The following is a 24,097-nucleotide window of genomic DNA, read 5'->3' as shown; positions in this document are numbered from 1 at the left end:
TAGTATAGTATAGTAGTATAGTATAGTATAGTAGTATAGTAGTATAGTATAGTATAGTTTACTAGTATATAGTATAGTAGTATAGTATAGTATAAGCTATATGCTATAAAGCATATAGCATTTATTTTACAAAGATATTATGAGTGTGTATTATCTACGTGCATATGTAAAAGAAAAAGGTCTGAAGGATAGATACACCAACTACTCAATGCCTGGGGGAAAGTAGTGGAATTTAGAGTTGGAGAAACTTTATTTTTGGTCTAGATTGTTTAATATTATTTAAAATTGGGAAACTGCATTAACATTAAAAAATTAATCCTGTTTTATAAAATATTTGGACTCTGAGAACACTATAATATCACTTCTAGTATCTGGCATAGTGGGCACTCAATAAATATTATATAATGCAAAAAGAAGGTAATTTGTTTTCAACAGGTAATTATTAAAGTTATTTTTCCTATTCTAAAAGCTTATTTAAATATTTAATGTCAATAAGAATATAATAAATGCTTATGTTGTCAGTTACTTCAAAAGAAGCCACCTTTGAAACATAAGCTTTAAAAACCATCATTTTCAAATAGTATTATTTAGATATTTACCAATTTCTGTTCTCAACAAACATTAGCATCTTAGGCAACACACAACCCAGTAAATATGTCAAAAAGAAAAAAAAATCTCACTTTAAACACCCACTAAGAAAGATCTGGTTCCAGTCCCCTGTATCTTACAATTTTGTCAATTATACCTCAACAAAGATGAAGGAATGAATGAACAAATGAATAAATAAATAGGGAGAAAATACTAAAAAATTAAAAGGAGTATATTTGCAACCATTTCTCTCTTCAAACCCCAACCCTGAGCTGTGGATGGTTCCTGAACTTATCAAATGAGGATATATGTGAGTAATAAAGTTTACAAATAAAAATTGAAGTTACAGAAGAAAATCCTTATCCTATGTCACAAGCGAAATCATGAAATATTAAAACATACAACCCATTTTTCTTAAAATTCTATTTTTATTTTATCCTATTCTAAACACAAATACAAAAATCCAAAAGGACGTAATACACAATATAAATGAATGGAAAACCACAACATAAACATCAAAGAAACAATCACATTTCAAGCAACAAGCACATTTAGTGCCTAGATCTTGGTTCCTACATACAAGAACCAGGGCTCCCAGGAGCAGCGGCAGACTGTAGGGCTGGGACACAGAAAACACTAAGAGCCTGGAGGATCTTATGGTGCCGGGAAGGAAGTACTCAAAAAAGTATGGGGTATGTTGAAAAGATACGTAAGTCTACCTGAAAAAGCTCCTGATTCCAAAGCTGGAACAATTAGAGCAATAAAATAAATGACAGTCACATTCTACTAACAATTGCCTTTGACGGAGACCCTTCAAAGAAGAAAAATATTTTGAGGGAGTATATATCCAATATGTAGCCACTCACACATCCATCTTTAGGCATACGCAGGTGCATAAACACATACAGGTGCACACACATCCATGTGTGTATAACCTACAGAATAAAATAAATGTCCATGAGTTCAAACAAAAAAAGAAGAAAGGAAAGAAGGGCAGGAGGAAGGCCTCACACTTACAGAAGAATTCCACGAAGAAAATAGAAAATAACCATTGGAACATCACAGCAGTAACTGTTAAGATCCAGTCACGGATACTAAAATAAGCAGATAAAAGTTTGAAGAAAAACACAATATTCGCACATTCTCGAAGTGTATCTACCAAAATACTTTTAAAAAATCTTTATTAATTTAGAGAGAGAGAGTGTGTGCACATGTATGCACAAGAGCAAGGGGGAAGGGCAGAGGGAGAGGGAGAATAAGAGAATCTCAAGCAGACTCCCTGCTGAGTGCAGAGCCAGCTACGGGGCTCAAACTCACAACCCTGAGATCACGACCTAGGCCAAAACCAAGAGTCAGAGGCTTAACCAATGTGCCACCCAGGCACCCCACCCCCTACAGCAGAGAAATCTAGCACACACCAGCTAAACCAAGCAGTCAAGGTTAATAACCACCACTAAGGCATATTGCTTCTGCAGTATTCCTGCCAAAAATATATGATCTCAATCTAATCATGAGAAATCATTAGAGAAGGTCAATCTGTGGGGCATTTTACAATATAATTAACCAATGTTCCTTGTGCCCCAAGATCAAGACTGAGGAACTGTCGCATGTTGGGAAGAGACCAAGAAGACAAAGCTCAGTGCCATGTGGGATCCTGGACTGGATCCTGGAACAGAAGACAGTAGTAGGAAAAACTCATAAAACGCAAATATAAGCCTACAGTTTAGCTAATAATATTGTACCAATGTCAACTGTCTTAGTTTTAATAATGGTATACACTATGGTAATTAGCACTTGCTGATGATGGGTGATGAGTACAAAGGAACTCTGCACTGTTTTTGCAACTTTTCCTAAAGTCTAAAATATTTCAAAATAAAGTTAAAAAATTGAGAGTTTTAATATTTTAGAAATGTTTAGTTACACATTTTATAATAGGAATCTTAATCACAAAAGAAACAGGAATACGTTTCAACTACTATAGAAATCCAAGTTTGGAAAAACTAAAGAAATAGGAACTAAATTGTTAGCCACAAATGGAGGAGGATGGAAAATTCTTCTGAACAAGAATGCTGGCTCTGTTTAGCCATTTCCTGTTCTGTATGCTAAGCACATCCCCTGAAGAATGCAGCACACATTGACCACTGGCTTTACATACCAAACCCTGCTGACAAGGGCTTCTCACAGCCTTCTACTCAAGTATTTCAAGTCATATGGTTTTAGAACTCTTAAAATTTTGACAAGTAGGCATCCATCCAATTGCTTTTTATTTGAAATTATTTTTCTCAGTTCTAAAAGTCACATTCTACTAACAATCACCTTTGAAGGAGACCCTTCAAAGAAGAAAGTATTTTGAGGGAGTATATATCCAATATGTAGCCACTCACACATCCATCTTTAGGCATGCGCAGGCGCGCAAACACATATAAGTGCACACACATCCATGTGTGCATATGTGAAACTAGATGGCATCTGTGAAATCACTGGCCAATTGATACCAACCAAGGTCTGGAAAACAGCATGAAAATTCTATGTACAGGACTCTTAAAATGATACCTAAAACACGTCATTCTCTTTCCTTATTTGGACACAAGGAAGGGCCATCTGAACTCTAAACGTGTAAAGCGATAATTTGAACAACATCGCTGGGTGAAAGGACAAATGGGTTTTGGCAGGCAATTTGGCATATCCATCAAAATCTTAAATACACGTTTTGATCCAGCAATCCCACTTATGGGAATCATAAATACAAGTATATAATTATGTATAATTCAATACGGCATTGTTTATAATAGCAAAGGACTAGGAAAAACTGAGGTGTCCCATCAACAAAGTAGACTTTAGTAGATCCCTCCCTCCACGATTCTGATGTATCAATGATCTTCCCTCACTCCCTTGTTTTCAATTTCTCTTTCTACTGGACTCTTTTAAGCACACAAAACAACCCAGAGTCTTCCATTCTAAGAGTAGCATTTCTATCACTCTCCTGACTCAAGTTACCCTTTTCCCTCCTCCCATTACAACCACCTGTCTTGAGTCCTGAAACTTTCTCGTTCCTCCTTTTATGACTCACGTTCACTCCTGTTACTGGTCCTGCAACTTAAACCACGCAAACCTACCTACAAATTGACAAATTCAATCCTCATCGTACTTGACTTATCCATACCAGATGACCCTGCTAACAATGGCTTCCGTTCTTAAGTTCTCTTGTCCTTTGAATATCTGAGGCCACAGTCTTTTATGGTCTCTCTTCTCTGCCACTTCCAGCCAATGCTCTTCTTTCCCTGTACATCTTCTGCTTCTCCATTCCAGGTTGCCCCCCCCATTCCCACTCACCTGCTCAAGCTCCCACACCCTACCCTGGACTGCCTTTCCTTGGGGAAGCCCTCATTACCCTGATTAAGATCTAACACCCTGAAGCCAGGCTGCCCCTTTGCATGGATGTCCTTCAACTGCTGGGGCCCTGACTCTACAACAGCCTATCCCTAACTGGATATACTTCTGACCTTGCTCAGGTTATATATACCTGCCTCATCTCCACCCCACTTCACCCTATGGACACTTAACCTTGCTTTGCCCTACCGACCAGCTTCCGGGCTGAATTGTGCAGAAAGGAAAGAGGAAGGGCAGATAATGCATTACTACAACATGTAAGTAATTACAGCTTTATAGTAACCTTTAATATCTAGCAGGGCAAGTTCTTATTCTTATTGTTCTTCTTCAGGACTGTCTCAAGTTATTCTTGGCCTTTTCTTCTCCAATTCCTTCCTTCTTTGCCTCTTATTTGTGAATATAATTCAGTTGAATGAACAATCCTACCTTAATGTTTTTTGCTCATTCCCACCTTTAGCACTTTTTTTTCCCCCCAAAGATTTTATTTATTTATGATAGAGGGAGAGATCACAAGTAGGCAAAGAAGCAGACTCCCTGTTGAGCAGAGAGCCTGAGGCGAGGCTCGATCCCAGGACCCTGAGATCATGACCCAAGCCGAAGACAGAGACTTAACCCACTGAGCCACCCAGGCGCCTCCACCTTTAGCACTTTTATAATACATTTTTTTGGGGGGGAATTCATGCTAATGTATTCCAGTTATTAGAATCTTTAGAAAGATTATTAAAGGAATATTTAAGTGTCTCATTTCATGGAAATTAGAAGCTCTGGGTTACAATATATATTTATCCAGAAAGTTGAGGGGGGATCCTCTCAGGAAGATATGATATTTACTATCCACACTGGTTTCATTACTGCCATGTGTATGTGTGTTTTGTTTTTTTTTTAATTAGATCTGTCACTGAAATTTTTTTTTATAAACATATGAAGTATTTTTTTAAAATATGGAACGCTTCACGAATTTGCGTGTCATCCTTGCGCAGGGGCCATGCTAATCTTCTCGGTATCGTTCCAATTTTAGTATACGTGCTGCCGAAGCGAGCACTATAATATGTTTTTGACAGAACCGCGGGGGTGACTCAACACAAGTTGCTTTTTACCTATTTCACTAGAAGCACCCCCAGTAAGACATCTCTGTTAATGATGCAATATAAATTCCTCTGCTTTCTACTGATCTCTAAACTAGATCTGAGGGCCGTTAACGGGGTGTCAGATGAGGCTTTGTATAAGCTGTGGCATTCTGATTAGCCATCAAAGAAGGTTATTTCTACTAGTGGTGACCTAAGCAGGACATAAATATATATGTGGGAAAACTATAAAAGAATGCAAATGGATTCAGCAGCATAGAGTTCAGGAAAAGCATCAGGGTCGGAGATTCAGATTGGTGACCAATGTATGGAGGGCATTTACAGACATGGAACCTGAGCTACCTGGATTATGTAGAGAGAAGCTTAAAGCTCTGGGGAACTCCAACTGAAGAAGTCCAGGACTCATAAGGGGATGCGGTGTCCTGGGGACAAAATGAATACAGCATTTCAAGAAGCAGGAAGTATTCAAATGTGTCAAATGCTGCTACAAGGCAGGGTGGGAATGAGAATTTCCAATTATATTTAGAAGGTAAACCTGACAAAAGGCATGTCAGCAAAGCTGTTAAGACTAAAAGTCTCAAAGGAGAGGATGGGTGAAAACAACCATTTCTCAAACATTCCAGTCTGCCCCTGCCATAGGGCCTTTCCATGCACTTGTACATCCCTCGTGTCAGGGAGCATATCACCTTGTTCAAGAAGCCTTCCTTTTTGCCACCCTAAAGCAAGCATTCCACCCTACTTACTCTCACCCCTTATCTTGCTTTTTTGAAACAGTACATCACACACACATGTGCATGCATGCACACACACACAGCACTACATCTCAATATTTTAAATCTATTGCTTTATTTATTTGTTAATCTCTCCCAGAAGAATATGATACAGGAAGCACAGTATGTACGAACACTTCTTTTTACGTGTATACTTTTCTAGATGCATCATTCCTGGAAGATTTTCCAGTACCTGAAGATACAATACCTTATAGGCTACAACTCTTCTCTCACAGTGAGAAATTTGCAATACAGCAACAAAGAAGGACCATTAACATTACAATCATTGGCAAATCCTCTCTATTGCCACTCTTCTGCCATAAAGCTTCCTGTAGTTCTGTTTCCTTAAAGGTTATAACCCCATCATATGGTTTTCTCATGGAACATTTTCACCTTAACCTTACGTCACAGGAAAATGTGCTAGTAAAATTAATCTTAATTATAATTCTCACCTTCAATTTTTTCATAACAAAGGCAAAGCATGCCCGAAATACAGCTAGGTCATCCCCAAAATTCTCAGAGAAATGGAAGTTGTAGAAAACTTTAAATCAGTCTAGCCCACTTCCTATCACACAAGGACACCAAGACCAGTGGGTATAAGAGACATGGTCCATAAGTGAACTCTTAAACCCAACTCCTAGCCTTTCATAAAGTTAGAGAAAGACAAGAGGCCAGGTAAATAATAAAGTATGTCCTAATTATTAGACATACTTTACAAATCTGACTTTTGCTGTTTTGTAATGCACCACTCCGCTCCTAGGAATTCATAGTTGTTGAGCCTTTATCTCATTTAGTGGCTCTGTGACCGGAGTAGAGAGAGAGAGAGAGAGAGAGGATTTTATTCTAGAAACTCTCTGGGAAATACTTGTCTTCATATCTCTGAAGAGGATACAAATAAAACCTCTCAGGCTTAAGCGCATATTAACAATCTGTTAATCAGTTTATAACTTTCAATAAAGTTCTGTCACAGCATGTTGCTGGATTAAAGCAACAAGAGAATTATAATAATCTTCTCTTTAAAGTTCCTTTTTGGAATATAATTAAAATATAGTTACCATATGGTATACATTTTTGATGTACTAAAAGTATCCCTCCTACTTAATTTTGTTTTGGGAAAGGGATATGGTAAGTAGGCGAATTGAGGGATGGGTGTTTTGGAAGACCTAGTAAACCTAAAGGCAGGTTTTTAAAAAGAAGCCAGTGTGGCAGGAGGAGTAAAGAATTAGAGCATTTCCTAGCAGCATCACTGGGGACTGATACTGAGCAGCTAGCTTCATGATTAGCTTCTCATAAACTGAGCAACAAAGAAAAGAGCAGGGGAAAGGGAGAGGTCAGTCTTACTGTTAAAAATAGTTTTCAGGGGGCGCCTGGGTGGCTCAGTGGGTTAAAGCCTCTGCCTTAGGCTCAGGTCATGATCCCAGGGTCCTGGAATCAAACCCCTCATCGCATACGGTTCTCTGCTCAGCAGGGAGCCTGCTTCCCCCTCTCTCTGCCTGCCTCTCTGCCTACTTGTGATCTGTCAAATAAATAAAAATTTAAAAAAAAATACTTTTCAGTGGGAGAAAAGCTATCAAATATTTATTGATTGCTTACTGTTTTGAGCACATTCCAAAAGGCAATGAAATGATTCAAAATGCATCTACCTACCAGGGCTGACAGACCATTTATATTATCCCCAAAAAGTCTTCCTAACATCTAAAACTAATTCATTCAACAAACACCTTCTGAGTGGCCACGACTAACTGCGACAGCAGTAAACAGATTACATGGACATTACTTTCTGAATGAAGAGAAAGAGACAAAGTAATTAAGTAAATGACTTAGTATTTTAAAAGTAGAAGGGCTATCTTTAAGCGCTTAGACCATAATAAGTACTTTGGAAAAAAAGGAAGCAAGAAAAGGAGGTAAGATGTAATTTATTTGTATTCATTAGAGGTGGCCTAACTGTTTTATGATAGATGTTATAATACAACAAGATTCTTTTATAATCAATATTTTCTTTACAAAAATCAACTTTATAAGATATAGAATATAATTTTGACTTTTTTAAGTTTATGTATGTATACATGTATATATATGTATGTATGTATAATGTAATCTCTACACCCCCATCATGGGGCTCAAACTTAAGACCCCAAGATCAAGAGCTGCATGCTCTTCTGAGCCAGCCAGGGGCCCCAACTTTAAATACTTTCTAAACTATTAGTGTATCTTCCCTCTTAGAGTATATTATTAATTATACTTATATTCAATGGTATGTTCTTCGTCAAAAGTATAATCTATAACGAACTAATACTAGGCCTTTTTACCTAAACACAATATCCTTTTGGATATTGCTTTATGAAGAGGTTTGAAGAAAAAAAAATCACGTTTTTAAAAAACAAAAACAAACAAACAAAAAAAAAACGAAGCCTTACTAAATTGTGAAGCTTCCAACAGTGAACCAAGGATTTCTGGTACCGATGATTTTAAATTCTAAAAAACATTATTACATTCACTAGTTTTCCCACTTAAAACTTGTATGACCAAATAAATATCAAAATAGCCTAAATCAAATAGAAATTTTGGTAATTTGGTCATTAGTATATTAATCAAGATATAAAAATGCTTGACTTTGTTTTCCTATATAACTTGAAAAAGAATAGTAAAAACCCAACTCTTTGGGAAGAGCTCATTTCCATTTTAAAAGAAAGGCAAAAGATAAATAAATAAAAGGCATTAGTTTTCCATGATAACATGTATACAAACTTTCATTTTATTATGTTTTAGCTATCTAGTACTTCAATTTGGATACGAAAGTTTATACAATGTAAATTGAAGATTTTGGCAGAATGAAGCTTACCTTCAGGCTAGTATGAGAACGAGGTTGACTTAATTCCTGAAATTTCCATTGCTCTGATCCAGGGGTCTCACCACCTTTCTGAGTGTCAGGTGTAAGCAATCCGTCTCCAGCAGGTAATGGGAAAATCCCTAATGATATAGGACGTTCTTTTCTATTGAAGAGGGGAGAAAAAAATTAAGCATTCATTCATTCCTTTCTAAGTTCTATTCATCATGACTATAAGTAATAAGCCTGGGATGTCACTGTTTTAGAATAATCACGCTTAAAAAATAACATCTGCCTATCTAGACAAGTACACTTACCAAAGAAAAAGGATACTCTCAGAAGTTCAAATTAGCCCAAGAAATTAACTAGGAAAAGTAGTAAACTAATAGTTTAGGAAATCTTGCAAGTTACTGATGAGTTCTTCCCTTAGGGAGCAGTCTCTGGTCTGGTTTCACAGGGACACAAGCTACTAAATTTTCACTCATGCTTACATTAGCCCTAGGAAAACTGGCAACCTCCTCCTTTGGAAGTGAATCCCACCCTTGCTTCTACACTTCCCAAATCCTCAAACCAATACCTAGTTATTTGCCCAAGCCTCTTCGGGGTACATCTTTTCTGCCTAACAGAAAATTGATGTATAATTTAAATCAGGACTACTGATTAAGTGGTAAAATAAACTCCAAGAGTTTTAATCCTTAACAGCAGGAAAGCTTTTCTACAGAACCAATACATGCCTTCCTTTCAATCACAGTTCATGTGAGAACACCATTGTTAGTTTTTCCAAACAAGGCGGCCCAAAAATTCTATAAAAGACTGTAGGGTTTCCAATGTTTTGTGGGAAATTTCAATGAACAAAAAGTTACAATTTTAATACTAACAGAATTTCAACAAGAAACATATCCTTTGGTGATACCTAGATTACAAATAAAAAACGGCTTTTTAGAAGGTGGCAACCAGCCTAGGAAGAGGTTGTCCTGGATCATTAACCCAAAAAGTAGAAACTGGCAAAAAAAAAAAAAAAAAAAAGACACTAAAGGTTTGGAGCCTCCTGGAACACATACATACTGGTAAGAATGTAAATTAGAATAGAAACACTGAGATTATAAATAAACGTGGGGGGGAGTGGGAAAATATTCAGTTTTGCTAAATAAGTCCTTTATTCTGAAAGCTCATTTTTATAACAAGAAACTTAAGACTCTTGAAATTGGCCTTCACTTAACAAAAAGGATATGCTCGCCCATTCCTAATTACATTAGTAATTAGTAAAACTGTCAGAACTCCTTCTTAAAGATTGGGTGAAGGGAAAGGATTGAGAGATTGCATTTGGTTAAAGGTGTGCATGTACAAGGAAATAAAACAGGACTTTTCCCTATTAGCTAATTATTCATCATTTCTTTACACTTGGGTACTTTACCTATTTGATTTAGGAAAATTTAAATGCAGGTAGGCTGCACACTAAAAGGCTAGATTTTAAAAACAAATATAAGTTTGTGTCTATAAGCTTCCAGAAAACCAAATGACAAAAAGTAAAGTAACTACTCAGCTAATCTGTTTAGACTAATAATTCCTTAACGCTGGCTCATCAATAAAGTTTTCCTAAGTTCACAGTGAAGAGACATTATTTATTATATCCTTATTGGATGATATAGGCCATATTGTACACATAAACATATAGAACCTGTTCTTTCCTGAGAATGATGGACCTTTTACTACATCTTTTCTGCTTCTTTGATTTTAAAGCTCTTTCTTTCATCAAATGATGATGACAATGACTAGAAAGCAAATTTTGTTTTAACATCCATACTTGACAAAATAAAAAGTTGTTGTCTGATGTTTATCCCTCAATTTGGGGCGGGGGGGGTAGTATTTTGAGAACCGATAATGTAAGGATCTAAGAGCTACTAAATGGCTTTTTATTTTTTAACGTATCTGAATAACTTAAGCAAAAATGGTGTGAATTTAATGGGATAGTTTAATGGAAGCTCTCTAACCCAAAAAGCAAAGACAAGCAAGAAGATAATACAGATTTCATGCAAATCCATCACACTGCTAACAGAAATCAAAACACAGGCCAGTCATTAGAATTATCTTCCTATATGAATGACAGACAACACATTTGTTTTCACACATATCAAATAAAGAAAAAGTATAAAACTACTGGATGAAAGAGTCTGCTATGGAGCCAAGTTTTGCTTTTCCACTCCTGTTAACTAAGCGTACAATCCAAAATACCAGTAGAATTCACGCGCCTTTATACTGCTTGTGTTAATCATTTAGAAACTGCTCTAGAGGAAGGGCATTTTTCTTCAGAGACTATCAAGAAGGTCCTGATGCTCTGCGTCACACTGTTTCAAAGCTTGAAAACGACATTACTACATACTAGTTTTTTCTTCTTATTTACTAATAAGAAGTCATGAGTTGAGGGGAGAGAGGACATGTAATTATCCAAGTCAGTTAGAATCCTACTTTAAAAAAAAAACACCCTGAAAGTTCAATGTTTATGTCCTAAATTATGTTGGTGCGCATGTTTAGTACTGTATATATTCAGTGCTTCAGTGAAACTCACAGAAGAAACCAAAGAATGGGGATACAGGGGCGCCTGGGTGGCTCAGTGGGTTGAGGCCTCTGCCTTCGGCTCGGGTCGTGATCCCAGGGTCCTGGGATCGAGCCCCGCATCGGGCTCTCTGCTCGGCAGGGAGCCTGCTTCCTCCTCTCTCTCTGCCTGCCTCTCTGCCTACTTGTGATCTCTGTCTGTCAAATAAATGAATAAAATCTTTAAAAAAAAAAAAAAAAAAAAAAAAAAAAAAAAGAATGGGGATACATTTGGAAAAACATCAAGTAACAGGTTTAAACCCTGGGGGTTTCTATATGTTTCAATATGCTGCCACTGTTTAGAAACAAAGCCATCTTCAACTATCAGAATCCTTGTTATATTGTTTTAAAAACTTAGCTCCATATATTCATTTTTTAGTTGGTTATTTAAATGTAACCTGTGTATAAATAAATTACCAATTATGTTTTGAAATAGCTTCTTGGCTCTATACACATTTAAAACAAATAACCATTAATAAAATTTTTAAAAGATTGTTCAACATTCACCATGTAGCAAGCACAAAAGATGGTTTAATTATCTCATTTAATCTTCATATGGAAATAGGGATTATTTCCCCAGTTTTCAGAGTAGGAGAAGTGAAGTTCAGAGACATTAAGCACTAGTAATTCACAGAGATGGGGCTCAAAGTCAGACCCGTTGCCCTCCAAGGCCCACGTACTTTCCTTGGAACCTACCTATTTCTTGACAATTTAATCTTAATATTGAAGACTTTGATATCTTCATTCCATTACATCATCAGCAAATTTGTGTCAAGGAACTTTTTGAATTTAATCACAAGGTATTTTATCAGTAAAATAGCCAGAGTTCTGGAAAACAGTTCTGCTAAAAATGGGATGCATATATAAATGACCACAAAGTATTTACTTGTTTGGCTCACTAAATATCTCGCAATGGATTAAATAAAAAAATCATCATCTCACACCTGATTTTTAAAACTATCCAAAGGGTAAGAACGTCAGGGGAGGAAACTTGGGCACAGAGATTTTAAGTGACTTGCCAAAGGTCCTACAGCTCCCATGTGGCAGAGCATTTCTAGCCTCGGGGCCAGCTCAAAAGCCTCTTCCCCTCCACACGGCACTGCGTGGCACAGCACAGCACTGCCGTCTCCAACAGACCGAAACCTTACACAGCCCTTTCAAATTAGTCTTATTTTAATCTTACATATTCTTGAGTTAAGGTCTTTTTAATTTCCTAAAAGCCTAAATATACATATAAACTAATCTTTGTGTATTAAATATACAAAAGTGGTAAGATTTCTTACAATTTTTATAAAATCGGGAAAGAAAATAAATGGCCAAGTATCTAATTTTAGATCATAGATGAAATCTGACTTCAGGGCCTTAAACTAATGTTAAACACCAACCGACCAATGAATAAAAAGAACACCTTGAGGGAACTTACTAGTTTAATTCCTCCTAATTTATCTAAATCCACAAGTTGAGGATTTTAAGTAAACATTTAAATAATAAAAGCTCAACACCATGAACCTTCCTTTAAAACCGCCGCACAACGGGGAAATCTGAACAAATCATATGCCTTTAGTTTAAGGAGTTGGAAAACAAGACACCCAACCCTGAAATTGTAGATGTAGAAGACGTTCTTACAGGGTGAGCAGAGTGAGCAGCAGCAGCAAAGCTCCAGAGATTAATGACTACCCCCACAAGCAGGCACGGATATTTGTCACCCAAGTCTACAAAGAAAGGGCAACATCTGACAAAACAATAGTGAATAGGCTTTGTAAAGCTTTCACAACTTTGATGTGTAAATAATGAGGGGGAAAATGCATTCCTGGCCCCAAAAGGTTTAAATCCTTTCACCTTAAAATATATTTTTTTTAGAAAGAAAATATTTAAATTGTCAGTTCCCGGGAGTTACTATCAAAAATTGCAAAAATGATGCCCAAGTGTCCATCAAAGGATAACTGAACAAAATAAATACCTATGGCCTGTGTCTACCTGACTGTAAGTCTCAGCATAAAAGATACTGGCCCCCAAATGCTCAGATGCTAAACACAGAGGTTGTATAAACTTGGACCAATGTTTTACTCTTGCTCTCCCTTTACTCTCTGAACACTCTGCCTAAAACAAAACCACACTGACCTTGTACTAGTGCATAAGTACAATATGAAAATCCTTTTCTTAAGTCGGTAGTTTCCAAAGACAAAGCCGTATCCCTAGGTGATGGCCTATAAAGGACTACAAATAAGAAGAGAAAATCCTAGCTTCAGGCCATTTTCCATTGTTTCAATCTGCAACAGAAATGGTTACAAAGCAGACCCGTGAAGCTAAAAATGTGATAAAGACCAACTAAACAGGGGCTTCTAAGAGAGACTAGAGTACCTGAGTATCCTTGGTAGGTTCTGCGTCAGAGCTGGCACACCGGTAGAAATAGAAAAGTGCACAAGCAGCAAAACAGAGAGAGATACTAAGATAGCAGAATTAATGACCACCGCCCCGCCAACAAAGCCAAACACAAACAGCAGCATGCATCCAGGACTCATGGCGCTGTGCTGGCATGGTGAAACACCCGAACCAGGAGGCCTACACAGGGGCCAAAGGGGTATCTTTGTAGTGAGGATCTGTCATTCAGCTGCTGCCACAAAAACAATGCCATCAGCAGCAGCTTTCCACTCCATCCTGCAGCAGCTCCGAAGCGATGACGTCATCCTGCTCTCCCCACCTCATAACCATAGAGCTGCTGCTCCTAGCATTTATGCAGCAATCCAGAGCGACAGCCCGCCTATTAACTATTTTCCTCTCCACTAAGAGTCCTGGCTTAGCTCATTGGCTACAATGCTTGGGAGATCTACATAATTTATTCACACTCCTACATCAAACAGAAGTCTAACCCTTTCAAACACGCCTCTCGGTAACAAAAAGGACTTTAAACCAATTGTACAGGAGAAATGACAATTTTCAGCACCCCCACAAATCAGAAAAATTTAAACCTAGTATAATCTCCATTGAGCATTACAAAACAATCAAAATACCTCGATACATTGCTTAGATGGCATGGCTCACGATTTACCTTTTCAATAGTGAGGGCTGTTTCTATTTTTCTATGCTATTCTCTCCTATAGCATTCCAACCATGCTTTTTCAGAGAGAGCTTTGTGAATCGGCCTAACTATTGTTCCAGGATTAAAGAACAGGGAGAAACAGAAACAAACAGATTATTTCGATTTTTCTCAAGGCAAAATGTTTGACAAAGCTTACCTAATTCTACTATGAGCTGTGGATTCTAGTTGTTCACTCCCTGAGAGCTGATGAAGTTTTGTTCTTTCTAAGTGTTCCATATAATTATGGATCATCTATTTTGAAGAAAGAAAAAAATATGCAAATTTTAAGGCTAATATCTGAAATAAAAACAGTGTTTTAACAAGGGAAACATTTTTGTAGAAATTCCATACTTATCAGACTACCCACAGTTCCATGCAAAAGAATATTAAGGATGAAAAAATTTTAAATGGCAAAGGAATATATGCAAATGCTTACATTTAAGGATGCTGGTGCCCAAAGAAGTAGCCAACATGTTGCTTAGCATAGCAAAAACTTTTTTCAACAATATGTGATGCTATTAAAAGATATAATTTTGACATAAATAACACACGTTAGGATATAGGCATTGGGAAGGAGGTGATAAAAGACCGCTGATAAAAATAAAAGGTCATTAGAGAAATCCATTCACTAAAATGGGAAACAATAAAGAAATTAACATGAAACTTGAGAAGAAACCATACTCTGATGTGGTGGTGTTTTCCCATTTTACAAAGGATTCACAGTAAATATCACTTTCAAATTAACAAAGTAATTTCATTTAACTTAATACTAAGATGTTTATTTCCTGTGCCTACAGATTTCATTAAAAGAATGCTAAAATATGGGCACCTGGGTGGCTCAGTTAGTGTCTGCCTTTGGTTCAGGTCATGATCTAGGTCATGATCTAAGGGTCCTGGGATTGAGCCCCAGGTCGGGCTCCCTGCTCAGCAGGAATCTGCTTCTCTTTCTCCCCCAGCCGGCATCCTCCCCCACCACCGCAAACACACACCCTTCCTCTCTCTCTCAAATACATAAATAAAATCTTTTAAAAAAAAAAGAAAGAAAGAAAGAATGCTAAGATATTTTCTCTTACATTTGATTGTTAATTTATTGGTATCATTACTTAATGTAATCATCTATCAGCAAATAAAATGAAAAATCAGAGCACTTTGATTTTGTTTACTTTTATTTATTTATTTACCTTTTAAAGATTTTATTTTTATGTACGTGGAGTTCAAACTCACAACCCTGAGACAAAGAGTCCCATGCTCTACTGACTGAGCCAGCCAAGTGCCCCATCAGAGTGCTGATTTTAAATCTTGGATAAGGAGCCATAAGATAGGCTGAATATGGAGGTAAAAGCGTCAAGAATATCAAGTATATAAACTGATAAGAAATTCTATAATCCTATTCAGTTTTTGGTAATGTACAGTTCCACTTTTACATTTACATGGCAATAAAACATGTAAAATTCAAAATCTCAATCATAAATTCAAAAGGCCTTTGCTAGATACTAACATGATAGGATAAGAAAAAATAAATTTTAAAGAATAAGAAAAGGTATGTTAGCAATCTAAAAGAATGTAAATTTGAAAAGTAGACAAGAAAACGTTGATGACTTTTCTTGGGACTTTGAATTCTTAAAATTTGAATACTCCTTGAATGCTTAAAAAGGCATGGAACAGCTATGGAAGTTTCTAAACTTTAGCTGTGTGAACATGGATTTCAATTTCAATATAACTTGAAATATGCATTGTAGCATATTAAAAGCATAACTATTGAAAGAAACAAGCTTTTGAACAAACATAAAATTTTAAAAAGCACATTTTTGTTGGCAAAATTTTACTTGGCATGTATGTAGAAAAATTAAATACGTCAATCTGAAAGTGTTTACTTCAAATAAACAGAAAGGTGAATTGATGCATGAATTAAGACAAGTAAATCTGGGGCGCCTGGGTGGCTCAGTGGATTAAAGCCTCTGCCTTCGGCTCCTGTCATGATCCCAGGGTGCTGGGATGGAGCCCAGCATCGGGCTCTCTGCTCAGTGGGGAGCCCTGCTTCCTCCCCTCTCTCTCTCTGCCTCTCTGCCTACTTGTGGCCTCTGTCTGTCAAATAAATAAATAAAATCTTTAAAAAAAAAAAAAGGACAAGTAAATCTCTCAAATCAAACATTATAAGAGAATTAATCAGGCTGTTTCCCAATTAGGATTGTCTAAATAAGAATTTTATCAGGCTAAGTAAAATTAATGTAGAATTACAGGGATATATTATATGAAGGTATTTTTTTAAGTTTTAAATTTAAATATCTTCTACTTTTTTTTTAAAGATTTTATTTATTTATTTGACAGAGATCACAAGTAGGCAGAGAGACAGGCAGAGAGAGAGGGGGAAGCAGACTCCCTGTGGGGGGCTCAATCCCAGGACCCTGAGATCATGACCTGAGCCGAAGGCAGAGGCTTAACCCACTGAGCCACCCAGATGCCTCTACATATCTTCTATTTTAAATTTATATTTTCTCGGGGCATCTGGGTGGCTCAGTGGGTTAAGCCTCTGCCTTCGGCTCAGGTCATGATCTCAGGGCCCTGGGATCAAGCCCCACATCCGTCTCTGCTCAGCGGGGAGCCTGCTTCCCCCCCCACCCACTGCTCTGCCTACTTGTGATCGCTCTCTCTCTGTCAAATTAATAAGTAAAATCTTTTAAAAATTTTATATTTTCTCTTTACCCCCAATTTAAAGAACATATCTGCAGAAATACAGTTTTGTCTTTGTGTCAGCAAGTCAGAAATAATGAACTGTTTTCTTCTTGAATCAAGAAGAACTTTAAGGAAAAGAACAAAAATGAAACTAAAGTAACAAAGTGATGGTTGGGCCAAAGAGATATAAACTTAAATTTTCAAAAGATTTTAGAAAACCCAAGTTGAATTTTTATATACTGGATAGTAATCATATGCAATTGATTAGCTCAGATGAAAGAATCTAAGTTTCCTTGAGCACTCATATGAAGAAAATAGAAACCTCCCTACACTGCCTTGATAGTATTCTATTTATTCAATATAGAAAAATAAAAGTTATAAATGCAAAGGCAGAATCAGTTCTACCCCTCCTAAATAGTCCACTCTATGGATTGATTCTTGTTTTAAATGATTCGTTGTTGTTTTTTTTTTTAATTTATAAAATGTTGAATTCTAAACCTTCAAAAGACTGATTCTTTCTTCAAATGATATGTCCCACATATAATTCCAAATTGGTCCATTTAACGAAATTGGTTCCAACCCAATTAAACTAGCACTCTAGTAGAGAATAAGAAAATGACAGCTAACATTTATTGAGCATAAGTCACCTAGTGCATTTAGAGCCAGTTTCATTTTATCCTCACAACAATATTAGAATTTTATGAACTCCAGCTTAAGATTAAAATAACTTGCCCAATTTGACCAGCTAGTTAATGATCAACTGTGTTCTAAATGCCATTAGCTAGTTGGCTTTAGGATCAGAACGCAAGTCCCTCTGACTCAGTCTTCAAAAAGTTAAGCATTCCCGGACCAGTGCCGTATTTGCCCTTTTAGTCAATTCTCTAGGCAAGCGATAACAGGAGATAAACTCATTGTTCTTTCTTCCTCACACCCACAAGAAAACCCCACACCCTAAAGCATTTCCTGACCTCTGAAATAAAAAATGCACTATATTCTGTAAATGCATCAAAAAAGTAGAAATTTAATAAATTGTACATAAAATTTTTTAATTTAAAAAAATTTTAATTACAGGCTTCACAATATAGCTCTGCTTTAAAAAAAAAAAAAAAAAGTGAATGGGAAGCCAGGATCAACAGTGCCAGACAAAAGAGAGAAAGATGAGGGGCACCTGGGTGGCTCAGTGGGTTAAGCCTCTGCCTTCAGCTCAGGTCATGATCGCAGGGTCCTGGGATCAAGCCCTGCATCTGCTCAGTGGGGAGCCTGCTTCCCCACCCCCCTCTCTACCTGCCTCTCTGCCTACTTGTGATCTCTGTCAAATAAATAAATAAAATCTTTAAAAAAAAAAAAAGAGAGAGAGAGAAAGATGAGATAGTAAAAGAGGGCATGCTTTAGATAATCTACTATTGGGTCCACCAGCCCCATCCCTCCTCATCTCATAACTACAACTCTCCATTTTCTCAGGTATATACATTAATTCACACTTATTCAGGAGTGGCCTCTGCAACAAACACTTGGCAGATCCAGAAGGATCCCAAGCACACTGTCTGGAAAACCCCTACTCCCCTCCGCATAGAAATATCACAGCAGAGGCTGACTGTCAGCTCGGCTAAAATGGGGAAGTAAGGCAGTAAGTGAGGTTTTGGAGAAAAGGTTTTTGGAGAAAAGTTTAATCGTGTTGGCCATGGATCTCTCTATGCACAGCCCAAGAATCATATATCTTATAGCTGCAAGGCCACTATTTTTTTTTATTACCATATAATTAAAGGATTTTATTTATTTATTTGACAGAGAGGTAAGAGAGAGAGAGAGAGAGAGAGAGCGCAGGAGTAGGAGCAGGGAGGGAGAAGGAGGCTCCCCTGCTGAGCAAGGATATGGGAATCACAATCCCAGGACCCTGGGATCATGACCTGAGCCGAAGGCAGACGCTTAACCTTAACCGACTGAGCCACCCAGACGCCCCTATTCTTAAGGTTTTTGCAATGCCAGAAAGCAAAGAGGCACAGAAAAATTTCTGGTGCTTTTAATGCTCATTATGTTCCATAACCTGAAAGTGTTACTGAAAATCAAGGCAACAGAGTATGACAGACCTAGGTTCAAATCCAGTCACATACTAGCATGGAATTTGGAACAAATCACTTCATATTCCTTTTCTAAACTTCAATCTCTAAAATGGGATGGAAAAATAATAATAATAAAAATAATAATAAAACGGGGATGGATGATGGAGCTTGGTCGCTTAGATGATACCACAAGTTGGTCACTTAACTGACTGAGCCACTCAGGTGCCCCATCAATCATTTCTGAATAGTCTTAATATCTACTGATTGCCATCTAATCAAAATGTGGGTATTCTCCTCACACTGACAAGGCCGCTGTTTAAGCTATTCCTGTCTTCCCAGGGCTCCATGGTTCCAAATCTCTGTAGCCAAACTTTTCCCTCCACCACTGAATATCAATTCTTCACAGGTGGCTACAAAAAGCTAAGACAGTAATAATCAAACCTCCTATGTCAGAAATTCCACCCCCTCCTCAAGAAAGTATTAATCGTATTATGCCAAAGCAAATCCTTAAAAGCAACAATATAGGTTTCTACCACAGGCAGGATAAGAGATCACAAATTAATGAAAGAAAAATGGAAGCTGAAGACTGGAACCATCTGTATCCTGGGAGATTTGGATAAGAAACGGGGGGGGAAAAAAAAGAGGAATTACTTTTTTTCATGTAACAAATAGTGCTTGAGTCTATGAAAATTCTATTTATTGAGGTTTGTGACCCCCCCCGCAACTGACCATGAAACACAAAAACAATTTTCACATTCAGGAGACTGCAACAAAGGCAGCAGATGAAAGGCTCACAGAGAATCATAAAAAGGTAAAAGATGCTTGGGCACATTTTCTAATTTGCTTTAAAAAGATTATGTACTAGAGTTATTAACTTAAAAATACTGAAATTTCATGCAGAAAACCTATTTTAGAGTCATTCTGATTTAATACACAATTTGTGTTTATACTATTTGTTATGAGCTTAAAGCAAATAAGCCCTTTAGAGTAGATTATAAATACAGAAACTCTTACCAACAATTTACCAATCCATCATTTCCCAACTGGTTAACTAAATAAATTAAATCAATTCTGTCATATTAGCATCATATACACTTTTTATTACACACACATTACTTTGTACTTAGCTGGCCAAAGAAACAACTATTGGAACTGCCTTAGTAATTACACTATTTTGTGGCACACTAATTCTCATCCATGAATAGTTTATTCCAAATAAAAAACAACAGAAGTCAACATTTGGTAACAAGGTAAATGCTACATGAAATTTGATGTTTTCTGCATATAATCCCCAGGAATTATATTAGCTGACTTTCAAAGAAAAATTAAGATATAAATATAACTTCTCAGGTCAATTCCTTTAGTTCAATATTAATATGGTAAGAACAACCCAGAAACCCACCTCAGTGTGTCTCTGATGTAATGCGTTATATTCCTTCTTCAATTCTGCTTCTCTTTCTTCAAGTCTGCTAACTGAAATTAAGATACATATATTTAATCAGAACAAAATTTAAGAAATTTACTTTAAAAAATTTCATCCTTAAAACCTGGAACAGGTTATCCATATTTCTTAGCAACTTTACGACTCAGTACTTCTCAAAATAGAGACCTCACTTCACCTTCCTTAATAAAGAATCCAGGGAGGGGGGGACAAACTGGGTTAAAAAAAATCCCCTAAACACTAGATTGCTTCACCTAATATGCATATGTTTATCATGTCATCCCCCTTAAATAGGATTCTAACGTGATACTCAAAAATATTTCACAAATCCCCTCATGTAAGTTTTAGGCTGGGGTTTGGACCCAAATCATTCATTTCTAACACTGATATTCAAGCTCTTTTTCACTACTGGGCAGTATGTGAAAACGTCATTGTTCCCAAGTACTTCTGCTTCAGGGCTTCATTCCAGGGACTCATCTTCTTTTATTTAGCTCCCTCTGCTGATGGAGTTTGTGAGTGGCACTGATTTGGGGGTAGTGACCAGAGTACAACTATGTAATACACTTTTTTAAGTTTTAGATCCTGAGATACAGAATGTTAGGACAGGATTTCGTAGTAAATAAAACTATCAGAGAGGGATGATTCTGAGAGAATGTGGGGTCCAAGCAGAACCACAAAGAAATTAAATTACAGTACTCAAGACAGATGTGAAGAGCATACGGGCACTGTTACCACGGAGAAGGGAACACAAAACTACGGTGGTGGTGGTGGTGGTGGTGGTGGTGGTGGTGGTGGTGGTGGTGAGGAAGAGGGGAGACTGGCCAGCCTGGAGGAGCTTGTGCCGCCTAAGGAGCAGTGAGAAACAATCTGCTGGAAAGAAATGACGCTGGTGCTACAGGAGGTGTCAAGATATTCATTTGTTTAAAAGACTTAGATTAGTTGGAAATGTTCTGCTGGTCTAAGGGTCTGCTAGCTGCAAGCATGCAAGACTGCTTGTTAGCCGAAGCCTGTGGCCCTGGCAGATGGCTGTAGAAGTAACTACCATGAACAGATGGCCGTAGAGGGAACTATGAACTAGCAACGGGACACACACGAATGTTTCCCTATACCTAATGTTAACACACCAAACAAGACACAATGCAGAACTTGCGCTGCCCAGTAAAGTCATCCTTGATTTGCAGAGCTTTACTTGCTACCTGGTTGAGTATATTGAAAATATGCCATTAATTAGAAAAACTGCAGCTCTGTGGCTGAAAGCAGGAATACAAAAACTTGTAATGCAGATGTATCGTGACACAATGGGTATTAAAACTGTAATAATTTTTAGGGATGCTTCTGTGGTTTTTATTTAAATACAGGAAATCCAAACAAAATATGGATATTTAGCTACAATTTCAAAACAAATGTTTTCTACTACTTCTTGTCAATTAAGCTGATCTAAAACCTTAACCCTGAGACTACTGGGTAAACCTTATCTATTTGTAATTGTTCATCTGTGTATATCAAGATTTTCTTGGTATTATGCAACCAAAACAATAAAATGGAGGTTGAGTCTAAAGTAAAATTGCAACTATCATTCATGAACCTCAATTTCAAATTTGTGCTCAACAAGAGTCTCGTTATTCTTGTCAGCTACCTTGACATCAATTCGTAAAATAAATTTATATCACCATCACCACCACTACTGATAGCAGCTAAAATTTTATGGCGCTTACTATATACCATGCACTGTGCTATGTGCTATATATAAATTTATTTGACCCTGACATTAATCTTATGATGAAAGTATCATTACTACATTCATTTTAGAGTTGAGGAAACTGAAGCAAATAGAAGTTAAGTAACTTGCCCAAAGTCAGTTGTGACAAAACCTAATTTCTAATGGAGGAGTCTGGGCCCAGAATCTGTTTTAGTTTTCTAAGATGTCATTTATTTATTTGTCAGAGAGAGAGAGAGAGAGCAAGAGAGAGCATGTAGATTTACAAGCCGGGGGAATGGCAGGCAGAGGGAGAAGCAGGCTACCCGCTAAGCAAGGAGCCCTCTGTGGGACTTGATCCCACGACACTGGGACCAAGACCTGAGCTAAAGGCAGACGCTTAAGTGTCTGAGCCACCCAGGCATCCCGCCCAGAATCTGTTTTTCATTACTATGCTATGCTGCCTCTCAAGAAATACTCCTTTTAATCTGTTCATATACTGCAGTCTATTTTAAAACTTCAGTTAGGGGGAGGGGAATGTATGGACAGTTTTCCTTTTTGCTTCGAACAAAAAACTCTCCGTTTTTCTGGAAAGAACCTAGTCACAGATATTGACTCAAAGGTAACAAATTGCCAAGAAAAATAAATATCTAACTTTATTAATCATCAGGGAAATACATATTAAAACCAAAATGCAACAGTCATTGCATACCCATCAGAACAGCTACAATGAGAAACACAACATACCAAGTTTTAATAGAATACAGAGCAACTTGGACTCTCATATGCTACTTGTGGGAGTAAAGAATGGGTGCATCAATTTGAAAACTGGTGGGCAAGATTTAATAAAGTTGCATATTAAAAAAAAATAAAGTTGCATATTTACCAACCCTATGACAAAACTAGGAAATACATATACATGTCCACCAAAAGGCCTTTAAAACAATGCTCAAAGCACCACTATCTATAATCAATCAAACCTGGAAACACCCCACATGTCCATCAACAGCAGAATGGATAAATATTCCTGTACTGGAACACTAGAAAAAGAACAAATTATTGCTATACATCATGGATGAATCTCACACACAGATTGAGGGAAAGAAGCAGAAGCAAAAGAATACAAAGTTCAAAAGACAGAACTAATCTAAAACTAAAAAGTATCAGAAGTGAGGGTAGTGGTTACCTTTGGGAAGGTGTTAGTGACCTGATTAATTTACGGTGTGTGCAGCCCCACCCAACCCCAGTCCAAACACTCTGAGCACCAACTCACATAGGCACTTTTTTTGGCTTGAATACTCATTCTTTATGTTCTCCAACAACTTCTGAGTTCAACATTTAGCAGAAGATCTAAACAGACTTTAGAACCATTACAAAAAAATTGTGCCAATTCACCATTAAAATGCATAGGGAGATGAACAAAAATGTTACCAGATTGAAGAATTATAAAAAGAAAAAAGATGGGCAACATGAGAGGATAAATTGGAATTACTCTTTTGAAGGATGATAGTTTGTTGGTGACATCTAATAAAATAAGCAATGTGTATATCCTTTGACCCAGTATTACTACTTTTTAAAAATTTATTTATGAGAGAGAGAACAGAGCAAGCAAGAGAGCTTGAGGGGGGTGTGGGGATGTGCGTGTGGGCACAGAGAGAGGGAGTAGCAGACTCCCCGCTGAGCAGGGAGCCCGACCCAGGGGTAGATCCCAGAACCCTGGGATCATGACCTGAGCTGAAGGCAGATGCTTAACCCACTGGGCCAACCAGACGTGGCCCTCCCCCAACAGTATTACTATTCTTTTTTTTTTTTTAAGATTTTATTTATTTATTTTTGAGAGACAGAGAGAATGAGCACAAGTATAAGTACAAGCACAATCAGGGGAAGGGGCAGAGG

General features: G+C 37.3%; 1 protein-coding gene across 6 annotated transcripts in view; it reads right to left on the bottom strand.

Moving 5' to 3' along the window:
* Positions 1-24,097, bottom strand: part of SPAG9 (sperm associated antigen 9) — a gene marked incomplete at its 5' end in the record, with an annotated part of 139,796 nt that overhangs the window by 61,502 nt on the left and 54,197 nt on the right. For 4 of the 6 annotated variants that reach the window (XM_080826253.1, XM_080826254.1, XM_080826256.1 and 1 more), the window contains 3 exons: positions 8,676-8,826; positions 14,489-14,583; positions 20,467-20,537. In XM_080826253.1, coding sequence (XP_080682379.1) covers positions 8,676-8,826; positions 14,489-14,583; positions 20,467-20,537 — 317 coding nt within the window. Of the gene's footprint in view, positions 1-8,675; positions 8,827-13,613; positions 13,775-14,488; positions 14,584-20,466; positions 20,538-24,097 lie in introns of those variants that run through there. The other 2 variants (XM_080826257.1, XM_080826258.1) reach the window with 1 other exon arrangement.

The sequence above is a fragment of the Martes martes genome, assembly GCF_963455335.1.
Source record: "Martes martes genome assembly, chromosome: 16".
In the NCBI taxonomy this organism is placed as follows: Eukaryota; Metazoa; Chordata; class Mammalia; order Carnivora; family Mustelidae; genus Martes; species Martes martes.
This window is presented reverse-complemented; position numbering and strand designations above follow the sequence as displayed.